Here is a 13,775-nt window from a genome sequence, read left to right as displayed (position 1 = left end):
GCAGTCATAACAGATTGACAAGCTGACATAAGTGGGGAAAATGGGAAATACCATGAGTCATTTTACTGGAAAGCACTATTTACCTTCCTTTTTCCTAATGAACATACTTAAAGAAAACATTAAGAGGAGTTCCATGTCACCGTTATCTGTTGTTAAGCCAATGACTTTGTTATGTTAAGCAAAATGAGTCTTTCCTCAAGTTTCCAGAATGTTATACCTTTTTTAATATATTTTTGAGAACACTAAAAATTATGAAGTGTATAAAAGGACATTAAAAATTATATAGACACATTGACAATTTGGGGCCCAATAATGTCAATAAAATATATCATAGTTGAAAATGTAAAACTAAAGCTTCCCTTCTTTTTTTTACATATATGGACATAAATAAATTATATGGTCCCTGCTAAGACTAGTCAAAGTTTAAACAATATTTTCTAACCCTTTCTAATGGGCCAATATTTGCTGATACAATGCCAAATTCTCTTACTCATATTCTTTTTTTTTTTTTTGGGGGGGGGGGTCCGGTCGTGGAGCCTGAACTCTGGGTCTGGGCGCTGTCCCTCAGCTCTTCAGCTCCAGGCTAGCACTCTACCACTTGAGCCACAGCGCCACTTCCGGCTTTTTTCTTATGTGGTGCTGAGGAATCGAACCCAGGGCCTTGAGCATGCAAGGCAAGCGCTCTACCACAGAGCCACCTTCCCAGCCCCCTTTTACTCATATTCTTAAATCCAGATTATATGTCAAAACAATTAAGTAAATTCCATAGATTCTCTTTTTTGCAAAAACTTCCTCAAAATCCTAATGAACATCAATAACAACTTTAGTGATGACAGAAAATTCATTTCAAACTCCACTAAAACAATATTGATACAATAAAGCTATTTTGATCAATTATCTAACATAACTGTTGTTCTATATATTCTAAGGAAAATGGGATCAAGAGAGGAAGGGGAGGAGAGCAGAATGCAGTCATATAATTTAGTGCATATCGTACCAAATTAAGAAAACGTAGGGAAGGGGTAGAGTTGGGAGGAATGGGGGAGAAACTAATGGGATGAATGGGATGAAACTAATCAAGATGCATTGTATTCAGGAACTGCTTTGTTGAATGACAACTACTTTGTACAGCTACATAAAGCAAGTAAAAAAATGTAAACTAATCTGAAAAAATATGGGTTTTGGAGTCAAGTGGAAAACAGACTGGCAAAAGCTTTCTACTCCAAATTGTACTTTAAATGACATTTTATTAACCAACCTGTCTCTGGCTATGCCTAAATGAGCTAAGAAATATCTCTTTGTTTTGATTTTTTAATTATAAACATTTGGTATAAAGGTAGGAGTGCAGTAAGAAGAAAGAAGAAAAACAACTGTACAGCTTTTCTGATGGTGGGGGGGAGAATGGGAAGGGATGGAAAGGGGCAACAAAGGAGGAGGCAACAATGCTTGATAAGAAATGTACTCATTACCTTGCTCATGTAATTGTAACCCTTCTGTACAGTATTTTCACAATAAAAAATTGAAGGAAAAAAATTGCTTCATACCAAATTCAATATTCATTTTATTAAATGAATGCACTTAAAAAAAGACAGTATACTGTCAAGTTAGTGAGTCAGTCATTTGTCAGTTCACACCACAACATTGTGTTGCTATGTCATGATGGTAATTGGTAGTACATGGGCTCAGTTGTTTCCAGATATTTCCAAATCTGATATTTTTGACATATGATCATGAATTCCTAAAACTCCAAGTGGTGCCAACATTGTAAAAAATAACTAAAAGAAAAAAAGCCAACATTAATTGGAACTAAAACCTGAAAGGTACTGGATTGGGTCCTCATATGTCCAAATACCTCATGTTTTTATAGTATTTGCAGAAAATGGAATTTGTTATTTACAAATGTAAATCGGGACTTGAAATGTCTACATTTCTTGAAATCTGAGCAAGTCTATTCAAGTTTTTGCAAATCTTCACTGGGTGTGATACATTTTCAGATGTTTTAAATTTGTTCTAATGAAGCTATATATTCAGATATATTTGTTTCACCTCGCCAAACATTCTCCATCACAGTCAATTTTATTATAACGAGAATGTTTAAATGACTATGACTAGTTATTAGCAAAATATGAGGAAATAAAATTAATATCACAACTTATGTCCACTAATTTTCCTATCTCAAATACTACCACTAACTCCCCACTGTGAGCAACATAACATCTGAGTGCTTCTTATTTAAATACACTGCATATACCCTCTAAATTACCTAATTTTCTTCTCACAATAGGTTTATAAGGTATACGCCATCCCTATTTACAGATAGTAAACCAAGGACCAGAGAAGTGAGATAATTTGTTAAATGTGACAGTCTACAAAGTAGAAAAGAAAGAAATCATACCCAAAGAAAGTGACTTCTGAACCTGCTGTCAGAGGCTATATTTGCCAAAGAACAAACTGGATTAAAGTTGACATACACTGCAAAATTGTACTCCATGTAATAAATTTCGTACAGTGAAAACTAAACTAAGCTTAAGATTTTGTAATAAAGTGTTCTTGCATTTCTTTCTAAAAATAAATATGTTCTAATTATCAGTATCATAAAAGAAAAATATATGAAAATGTATAAAAAGAAACTGGAGACATAATGAGTAATATATAATAAATGGACCTTAGTTGGGACTTAGATCAAACAAAATGAGCTTAAAATCTCTGGAAAAGAGCAGGGCACTGGCTCATACCTGTAATCCTAGCTACTCAGGAGGCTGAGATCTGACAGTTGTGGTTCAAAGCCAGCTAAAGCAGAAAAGTCCCTCATGAGACTCTATTTTCAATAAACTACTCAGAAAAGGCCTGAGGTGGCACTGTGGCCCAATGGTAGAGTGCTAGCCTTCAGCACAAAGAGGCTCACGGACAGCACCCAGGCCCTGAGTTCAAGCCCCACAACCCAGGGGAAAAAAAATTTCCAGAAAAGTTACAACTCTTAATATGGGCTCAGTTTTAGATTTACTAGATTATGACATTCATTAATTGTTTATATAATTGTATATAAAAGTGTTTAGAGAGAAATGTTGAATATTTAGAAATTAGCTATCATGGTTTCTGTAATATGCATTAAAATACTTCAGCAAAACAATACATTAGTTAAATGTGGCAAACAATTACATCTAAGAAAAGGCATATCCCTCTGTACAGTATGTTCTCAAATAAAATAAAATAAAATAAAATAAAAAAATAAAGTGGGATATTTAAAAAAAAAAGAAAGAAAAGGCATATAATCTCATAGTCTACAAATCTCACTTTTTCTGTAGGTATGAATTTTTTAATAACTTTCTAATTTAAAAAAAAGTTAATGTTCACCTCTTAGTCCTAAAACACTTTGTCATTTTGTCCTTTGTCATGGTGGACTTTTATTTAGTCTCCTTGCCCTTTGCTAAATTGAACTGATGGACAGAGGCAAAATGCTGCTCCATCATATTAACTATGGGACGGCAATCATTCTGCTTACTTTGAGAGGCCAAAAGGAAGGATAGAAGATCTATTCCTGTTTGGAGGACTTGGGCCAGGGTTGTTCATATCTACACTAATGACAATCAAGTAAATTATCCATTGAAAACCTCCCATTGCCATCGTGTTCTTCAGGAAGAAATTGATGCACAAAAAACTACTGTCAATCTCAGAAAACTACAACCATTCTTTCATTGTTTTTAAAAGAAATTCTTTGACAGAAATGACCTTCTCCCAAATGCCATAAATTTCCTAACTCCAGAAAGCTCAACAAGAGAATTATAAAACCTGAAAACTCTTTTGGGCTTTCTCTTCCTTTGCTTCCAGTTATCATCCTGAAAGACCATCTGCAAGAAAGGTTCCCATAAGAGCAGGTATGTGAATATTTAAGAATATTCAAATGCAAACAGAAGTTTTCAAAATACACATTAGTAATAGCAATAATTGTTTTAATAGTTATTTTCTTTACTTCTTGTGAATTGCTAGGCTATATAATAACAAACTCAACTTCCTTATCTTAAAAAGCAAATAGAATCTGAAAGTGTATTAAGGGACTTGAGGTAAGTCACTATTCCTTTCTCCAATCAAGACACACTTTCTTCCTAATAACTGGTACTATAATAATAAATACCACTGAGTTTTTATTGTGGATCTAGTATTATCTGATAATATAGCTCTTAACCTGTACACTACTGTCCTCAATATATAATCTTTCTGAATAATAATTTAACATCTATTGTGTCTCCCAAAGCTAAAAGGCTGGCATGGATATATTGTGCACACAATAAAATAAAAATAAAAGGAAATAGTTCAAAGTACTTATGTTTGATAGCTGGCTGTCTTTAAAAACCTTGGTCACAGTAATCAGAATTTTCTTGGCAATATATGTGACATGGTTCTCATAAGAATTTAGAGTTCATTTCAGTATGTGTATATGTATGTGTGTATACATATCCGAACATAATTTAAAAAAAAAAATAGGAAGAGGCGCTTAGGCATTGCACCTTTGTGTCTCTCTCCCAAGAGTATCCTCTTTTGGTCTTACTGTGTGTATCTAGAATCCTGTATCATTTTATCACATTCCAGTGTATTTTAGATCTAATTCCTGCATATCAGATAGAACATGTGCTGTCTGTCTCTCTAAGTTTGGCTTACCTCACAACATGATTTGTTGTTCTAGTTCCATCCATTTCCCTGCAAATGACATTATTTCATTCTTTCTTTTTTTTTTTTTTTTTTTTTTTTTTTTTTTTTTTTTTGGTCTGGTCGTGAGGCCTGAACTCTGGGCCTAGGCGCTGTCCCTCAGCTCTTCAGCTCAAGCCTAGCGCTCTACCACTTGAGCCACAGCGTCACTTCCAGCTTTTTTCTTTTTGCTTATGTGGTGCTGAGGAATCGAACCCAGGGCCTCAGGCATGAGCCTGAGCCACCTTCCCAGCCCCATTATTTTATTCTTTCTAATGTGTATAAAATTCCATTGTGTATGAGTACCACATTTTTTTGTTCTACTCATCTATTGTGAGGTTGTTTCCATATATTGGCTATTAAAATTGGAACTTCTTTCTTTTGGGGAGTTTTTTCTGGTTTTGGCTGTAATGGGACTTAAACTCAAGGCTTTATACTCACTAAGGCATGTGCTCTACCACTTGAGCTAATGAACTCCAAGATATGGAAGAGTCATCCTTTTTTCTTCCTTTCTTTTTTGTTTTTTGCTTTTGATGATTCTATATGGTATTTTAGTGTTTAATTATTCTGTATGGTGTATTCAGGTGTACATCTTTGGGAGAGCTGGGGAAAGGGTACAGAACTTGAGGAGAAAAGGATGAAAAAGTGTAGCAGTGGAGCTCACTGAACATTGATGAAAATGAACTGTACAACTCATGGGTGGAAATGGGAGGGAGGGACTGGGAGAGAATGAAGGAACAGAAGACACTATATGAAAAGAAATATACTCATTACCTGACCCATGTAACTATAACCCCTTTGTATATCACCACTATCATAACATTAAAGTAAATTAATAATTTTAACAAGAGAGTTTAGAGCATTTCACATGAACTGTTTATTAATGACTAAGTATTCTTTTATTTTCATATCATTTTAGAAGTTCCCATGATGCTTTATTTGACATTTAGTGTGAGAATAACATAGTTGACTATTATATTTTCCCAGAAATAAGGATGTTCTTAGGACCTGAGATACTGACTGCCATACTGTAAAAGCCAAGGAAACCTTGGCAAGTCACTTGGTTGAATATTAAGACATCTATATAGTTACTCCACGTGCTGTGATATTATTTTTAATACTGGGGGTTCGATCTCAAGGCCTTAATCCTGCTTGAAACAAGATCTTTTTGATCTGTGAATAAAAAGGTCACACTCAGACAGGCCTGCACTCTTCTTATACCAAGAAGAAACAATCAGGGTTATTTTTCCTTTGTAGTCTGACACATAAGCATACCACCTATTTTTTGGGAAAAGGTTAAATGCAATTCATTTATTCTTCTATCACTAGCATTCTTGGGAGCATGGAAAAGGCTGTTTCATTCATACTTATCAAATATATTTTTACAGACTTTCAGAGTAATGTATATTTTAAAACAAGGAATAGTTGTTTACTTCTCTGGGAAAACTTTTAAAGAACATGATAAGAAACCATAACCAAAATTATAAGTTAAATATTGAAATAGATTTTACATCTTGATCCAAGTATAGACAGCTATCAGAGTAAAATTTGAATGGTTTAGTAGATCAATAAAATTATGACTCATAAAAACCTGTGGATTCATCTTGGAGCTAAACAATGATCAAGATTATTATACTTTACAAAGCTTAATTTTCTATCTTCGAATGACTATGCTTTCAATATATTCTATTTTACATCATTAAATTGCCCCGGGAGAACCTCGCTTTATTATATTTGGGACAGTTTAGGAACTAGTAATGTTCTTCAATGGCACATCAAGATCTATTTGCTTTGTTCCTTAGTCAATACTTTAGTTACAAATACACATGCACACTATCTGGAATATATTTTATAACTAAAGTATGAAAAAATGTATGTCAGATGTAGAGAATCCTACAACTGAAAGGAAAATAGATGTTTTGGACAGGCATTTTATAGCATAAAACCTGCCTTAGGCTATTTTATTACTAATTGTCACAGCATTGTGGCTGAATATAGAATAGAAATTAGTCAAATACATAGAATTACCTAAGATCTAGCAATTCCACCCCTGGAAATTTTATCCAAAAGATTACAAACCATGTTCATTGTCATGCTATTCACCACAGCTAAAATATGGAATCAGTCCAGATGCCCCCAGATGGAGAAATGGATCATGAAAATATAGTACATATACAAAATGGAATTTTACTCATCATTTTTAAAAAGTGCTATTGTATCATTTGTAAAGAAAGAAAAGAATTATGTTAAGTAGTAGATCATTCCCAGAGGGACAAAGTATGCATGTTTTCCATCATATGTGGAAGCTAGAATTAACTTACAAACTTATAAGTAAATACCTTGAGTGTATACAAGTGTCTTAACTGAAATATGGTCGATTCAGGGGAAAACTCAAATAGTGTAATTCTTTAGAAAGGTAAAGTCAAAGTTCAACAAAACAAACACTAAGAAGTGGATAAATGAAAAGGGAGGGATGCAGTCTAGACGAGAGTGGTAGAAGAATGAAGAGGAGAGGGAGGAAATGTAGTCAAGAATTCAGTGTCCTAGCCGGGCACTGGTGGCTCACACCTGTAATCCTAGCTACACAGGAGGCTGAGATCTGAAGATCACGGTTCAAAGCCAGCCTGGGCAGGAGAGACCGTGAGACTCCTATCTCCAATAAACCACCAGAAAACCGGAAGTGGTGCTGTAGCTCAAGTGGTAGAGCGCTCGCCTTGAGCTGAAGAGCTGAGGGACAGCGCCCAGGCCCAGAGTTCAAGCCCCACGGCCGACCAAAAAAAAAAAAAAAAAAAAAGAATTCAATGTCCTACAAAATTAAGTGAGGAAAGGGATGGATGAAAATGTGAGAGATGATGCTGGTCAAGATGCACTGTATTCAGAAATTTCTTTGTTAAATGGCAACTCCTGTACAACTACTTAAAATAATAATAATAAAAACAATGAAATCTATATTTACTACTTTTTTAGAATTGAGAATGTATCATGAGATAGATCCAGGAATTACGAAGCCCTCAAATGTGCCTGCTTACAGAGAGTTTATTTTGACCCCATCAGTTCCCATAGAAAATGTTTTCCTTTTATGTTGGTCTATTCTTAGAATACTAGCTGTCACCCATCTTTGACCTAAGGAAAACAGAGCAGGGGTGAAATATCATCTTTCAGTCTCCAGAACTTGCAGCATTTCATCTTCCCCCTGACTTTCCTGATACCCTTACCCCACACATCTTCCTCAAGTATTTCTAGAATTGCTGTGTAAGTCAAATGTAGCTGTATGGCAAATGGCAACCCCAGCTGAAATTATCCTAAGCCCTAAAACAAGCTAAATTCAGAAACAGGGGACACACGGGATATAAAGATTCAGTTTTACAAATTGTTTAAATAGGGATACAGGTGGACCCATTGCAACAATGAGATGTATAAGACGTTTTGTAGAAAAACGAACTTTACAACTTTGGCGCGGGGGAGGAGGGGGTGGAGTGGGTGGGTGGAGATGGGAAGGGATGGTAAAGGGAAACGTAGGAGGAAACAATTCTTGATAAGAAATGTACTCATTACCTTGCCCATGTAATTGTAACCCCCCTGTACGGTATTTTCACAATTAAAAAAGAAAGAAAAAAAATCCAGTTTTAGTGTCTGTAATACTAGCTACCCAGGAGGCTGAGATCTGAGGATCTCAGTTCAAACAGGAAAGGCCATGATACTCTTATCTCCAATTAACCACCAGAAAACTGGGAGTGGAGCTGTGGCTCTGAGTAGTAGAGCATTAGCCTTAAGCAAAAAGATCAGGGACAATGCCCAGGCCCCATAACCAACAAAAAAAAGAAAGAAAGAAAGATCTAGTGTCAGTGCCTGTTACATTGTTTCTCAACAGCATATACAGTATCATGGTCATTCAGAAATAGATTCAAATTCTACCAGATCTCTAAGCTTCAGAACAAAGGAATTCATAACATCCTCAAAGCATCTCCCAGAGAGATAGTTGAAAAAAAGTATCTACTTTTTATAGCAAGTGCCAATTCTAGCACTTAGTTTAAGTGGTTATGGGACAAATTTAGGTCAGGATTTATTTCTTACCTTACCTCTGCAATAAGGAATAGGGAGAGAGAAGAGAGTAGACAAGAAAGAAAAGAGAATAGGCAAATTATGGACATTATATTCAATATACATACATGAAAATAGAACCATGTAACCTGCAGATACAAATAAGGTAGAGAAAGATAGGGAAGAACTGTGGAAGAAGTGAGACTGATCAAGATTCATTATAGTTATACACTGATTTGTTTAATTGAAACCCCTTTTGTACAAGTACTTAAAGGTAATGTTTTAATTAGGGTAAAAAAAAGAATCAAATGCAAGGTAAAAAAAGCAGATGGAACCTGGGACCAGTGGCTACTGTTTGAAATCCTAGCTATTCAAGAGGCTGAGATCTGAGAATCACAGTTCAAAGCCAGCAAGTAGCCAGCCAGGGCAGAAGAGTTCATAAATCTCTTTGGGTTTTTTTTTAGCTTTGTTTTATATTATTTTATTGTATTTCATCTGATACTTATCTCCAATTAATCCAGACCTGGAACTGTGGGTCAAGTGGAAGAGTGCTAGCCTTGAGCATAAAAGCTAGGTGTCCAGGCCCTGAGTTCAAGCCCGAGAAGTGAGAAACAAAATATCAAATCAGAGGAAGGCTCAGTATAGTGGCTCAAACTTGTAATTCAATGTGCTTGATAGATGGGAAACAGAAGAATCATGATTTGAGGACCATTCCAAGCAAAAAGCATACGCACCTAAAAGTAAAACAGGCTGGAAGCTTAGTAGAACAAAGTCTAGCAATTCTCTTATCTATTGATTCCTCTCTGAAAGAAGCTGTTTAAGACTTGAAGTAATTTGGCTTCATTACCACAGTGGGATGATCTATACATAAATGCAGAAACTATTGGCGTCTTCAGCTGCACTTTCCTAACAAAATAAGTCACATATCAAACTGCATGCTTCTTCTGTAATGAATACGCTATTTTCTGCTTTTCCCAGAATCCAGAAGAAAAAGATGAAAACTTTACCACTGCTTGTGTGCTTAGCTGTACTGAGTGCTTGTTTCTCAGTAAGTATCCATCTCTTAGGCTAATAACAAATATTGAGTGTGTATACATAATCCAAACTTCAAACGTATTCAGGAAGCTGGCAAGAGTAAGGGAATAGGAAAGGCTAATTAGTAAGTACAAAGTCAGAGTTAGATGGGACTAGAAGTTCTAGGTCTATTGTATAGTATGATAAATAGTCATCTTACAAAAATCCTTACAAAAAGTAAGGATTGTATCTTTAAAAAAATCTAGAAGAAAACATTTTTTTAATTTTCTACCATTACACAATGTATACCTGTAAGAAATATAGTATGTACAATTTTATGTTTTATGTAATGGTTAAAAAGTAAGGGAAATCAAAGAATCTTTAAAAAGTAAAATCAGAAAAATAAAATAAAATAAAGTGATTCTGGATACTGGAAAGAAAATAAATAGTAAAGGACAAAAGTTGAGAAAAGAGGCCAGTCAGAAAAATGTATTAAAGCTCCAAAGGGATTATAAAGACTTGGAGCTAAATGTCAGCACTTTTAAAAATTAGAAATGGCTTAGCTATCTTTGGTGGTTTAGTCTGCTATGTTTTCTTCTTGACTAGGTGTGTGGTAAAAGAAAGACATGAGCAAAGAAGTTCCGTTTTAGACAAGTTCAATTTGAAATGACTATTAGACTTCTACATGTAGATGTTGACAAGGCAATTGAATATGCACGGTCTGGAGTTCAGAAAGAAGTCGGAGTAATAAAGTATAGATTTAAGATATATTTCAAATCATGAGAACTTACAAGGTTACATAGAAATAAAATGTAGAGAGTTTTGGTACGAACAGAGAAAATGGAGAAACCCCAAACACAGAGAGGGAAGATAATAAAATTGGGGCCTATCTTTAAGATATTTTATACACAGGGATATTTATTGACTTTTATTTTTATAAGTTTAAATGATTTGCCTAAAGTTTGTCCAGTACTTTATGGGAGACACTGAACAGACACAAACTTAATGATATTAGGAAGATAAAAATCCATGGCAATTCAGTTTGAATTCACAAAACTACTCAGACAGAGCTGGTTTATGGTCAGTAATGATCTTATGGTTCATAAATGAATGAACTTTTTCAATTCTTGTACTTCCTTTTCTGTAGGACAGTGAAGGTGTGCCAAAAAGTTCATTGGCTATGTGGAGAGAGATTCTAAAAAAACACAAACAGAAACATAAAGTACCATCTCAACGGGATAAGAATTCTTCCCAGAAGCCCTCAAATCCTACTACTGTTCCAGCTCCAAGTGATCATCAGACAACTAACGGTCCACTTACAGATAGCACTACAGTCAACCACACTCCAAAGCCTAGCACACAAGCTCCACACTGGAGTTCTACATCTGCTCCTACCGAAAGTACTGCCACTCCAAGCGTGACTCCTTCTGCTCAGTATTCTACTACCAGATTTTCAGAGAAAAATCCCATCCCAGACTCTTCTGTAGCTATTACAACACCAACACCTTCTTCAGCTCCAGCTATCCCTATCACATCTTCCCAATCTGCACCAACATCTCCACCTTCCACTGAAACCACAGCTGCCCCCACTACACCTTCCACAGAGGCAACAACGTCACAACACTGCACAACTTCACCAGGGACAACAGTTGCCCCTACTACACCTTCCCCATCTGCACCAACATCTCCACCTTCCACTGAAACCACAACTGCCCCCACTACACCTTCCACAGACACAACATCACAACATCCCACAGCTTCACCAGATACAACAGTTGGCTCTACCACATCTTCCCAACCTGCACCAACATCACAATCTTCCACTGAGACCTCAGCTTCCCCCACTACACCTTCCACAGACACAACATCACAACATCCCACAACTCCACCAGATACAACAATTGGCTCTACCACATCTTCCCAACCTGCACCAACATCACAATCTTCCACTGAGACCACAGCTTCCCCCACTACACCTTCCACAGACACAACATCACAACATCCCACAACTCCACCAGATACAACAGTTGGCTCTACCACATCTTCCCAACCTGCACCAACATCACAATCTTCCACTGAGACCACAGCTTCCCCCACTACACCTTCCACAGACACAACATCACAACATCCCACAACTCTACCAGATACAACAGTTGGCTCTACCACATCTTCCCAACCTGCACCAACATCACAATCTTCCACTGAGACCACAGCTACCCCCACTACACCTTCCACAGAGGCAACAACATCACATTTCACAACTCCATCAGAAACTACAGCTATCCCAGCTACATCTTCCCCAACTATACCAACACCACAAACTTCCCCAAATCTGCCAAATAACTTAAGTGCCCAAATTACTACAAATGGTCCTCTCCCCAACACTCCTCCACCTGCAACTTCTAATCCAACCATTAGTCAAACTTCTACTACTAAGGCCAAAATTACAAGTGCTGATGTAAAGAAGGTTCTTCTAAAGTTGCTACGAAGTTTTCTCAATAGTATAGCATAATAGTATATCATAACATTGTGAAATGGTATTTCATTGATGTAATTTATGACTGCAGAACTATCATCTTTAGTTTACCATGAATCTCAAAGTGAAAATTAGAATATCTCTCAAATTTGAAGTATTATCACTAATCTTTGAATCAAACAATTCACCTTGCATCACTTCTTACTGTGACAAAGTATCTGTACACCACAAACCAAATCCATCTCTATGATTCAAGTTAACTTTGGAACCTACAATGATAGCTGGGGACAAAGTCATTAGATAAAAAGACAGAATTGTATTGATCATCAACTGTTTACTCACTGAAAATACATTATACCCCTAATTAAAAATCCACTTGAGGGGCTGGGAAGGTGGCTTCGTGGTAGAGTGCTTGCCTGGCATGCATGAAGCCCTGGGTTCGATTCCTCAATATCACACAAACACAAAAAGCTAGAAGTAGCATTGTGGCTCAAGTGGTAGAGTGCTAGCCTTAAGCAAAAGAAGCTCAGGTATAGTGCCCAGGCCCTGAGATCAAGCCCCAGGACTGGCAAAAAAAAAAAAAAATCCACTTGTGTCATCTATTATTATCAACACCGAGGGCTTAAACTGAATCTACATAAACAAAAATATATTTAAAAATCTACAGGTTAATACATATATTTATCTCTATATTCATAGAACTATAAATATGCCTACCATTGCACTGGGGATTAAGAACAAAATACACAATTTTCTTAACATTTAATTAAATCTCTCCTACCAAATCTAAGACAAGAAAATGAAAGATTCTGAAATGAGTGAAATGATTTCTAACTTCCAAGCACAAACCAAGATTCTGGGAATATGTTTTTGAAAATATGCAATTAATGAAACTTTAGGGTATACATTGATTGTATTAATGTAAATTATTTAGATATAATGTACTTGACTCTGGCCTCTGAACAAGAACATTTTGTTGCAAATACAGAAGAAGTACTATTTTACCACTAATTCAACAGCTCACATTAAGTTAATATAAAATGTATTCAAAGTAGAATATTTTCAAAAAAGTAATATCATACATTTGACCATGTTTAAGAGAAAAACCATATCAAATTACTGTCCTAATATCTTAATGCCAAGATTGTGAAAGTATACCTAAAAATAAACCAAACAAATTAGTTGGGGAACGAAATCTATGTGGTATATGTAATGAGTTGTGGAGAAACTATTTTCCTTCCTTTCTACTGAAAATCTTGTGATTATATTTAGATTTTTGCTAATTAATAAAGACTTCAAGAGGCAAACTATTTTCTTTGTGTCAATTTGGAAATTTCTTAGCAAAAATAAAGATTTATAGTCACCACCCAAGAGCCAAATGACCTAAGTAAAGCACTCCATATTCTCGGTGACAGAGAAATTTTCAGACACTGGTTAATTCACACAGATTAGCCACTTTGCTTCTTAATTTATGTTTTCAACATGAATTGTGTTTGTTTTATAATCCCTAATCTGATAATCCTATACCTTTTGTTTAGACCTGCCTGTTGTTTTTGGACTT

General features: G+C 35.7%; 1 protein-coding gene across 1 annotated transcript; it reads left to right on the top strand.

Annotated features, from left to right (window-relative positions):
* Positions 1–3,799: 3,799 nt before the first annotated feature.
* Positions 3,800–13,524, top strand: Muc7 (mucin 7, secreted). Its single transcript, XM_070013142.1, has 3 exons — positions 3,800–3,875; positions 9,703–9,772; positions 10,886–13,524. Exons 2-3 carry the CDS (start codon positions 9,719–9,721, stop codon positions 12,248–12,250), a joined length of 1,419 nt encoding a protein of 472 aa, XP_069869243.1. The 5' UTR covers positions 3,800–3,875; positions 9,703–9,718; the 3' UTR covers positions 12,251–13,524.
* Positions 13,525–13,775: the final 251 nt, after the last annotated feature.

This window comes from Dipodomys merriami, unplaced genomic scaffold (genome assembly GCF_024711535.1).
Source record: "Dipodomys merriami isolate MVZ:Mamm:240054 unplaced genomic scaffold, mDipMer1.0.p SCAF_9, whole genome shotgun sequence".
NCBI classification, from domain to species: Eukaryota; Metazoa; Chordata; class Mammalia; order Rodentia; family Heteromyidae; genus Dipodomys; species Dipodomys merriami.
The sequence above is the reverse complement of the archived record's forward strand: the minus strand, read 5'-3'. Positions and strand labels throughout refer to the sequence as shown.

Excerpts from the sequence above, each read along its gene's own strand:
- Muc7 (XM_070013142.1), top strand. The coding sequence starts at position 9,719 with ATGAAAACTTTACCACTGCTTGTGTGCTTAGCTGTACTGAGTGCTTGT. Across the intron at positions 9,773-10,885 it reads TACTGAGTGCTTGTTTCTCA|GACAGTGAAGGTGTGCCAAA; the intron begins GTAAGTATCCAT and ends CCTTTTCTGTAG.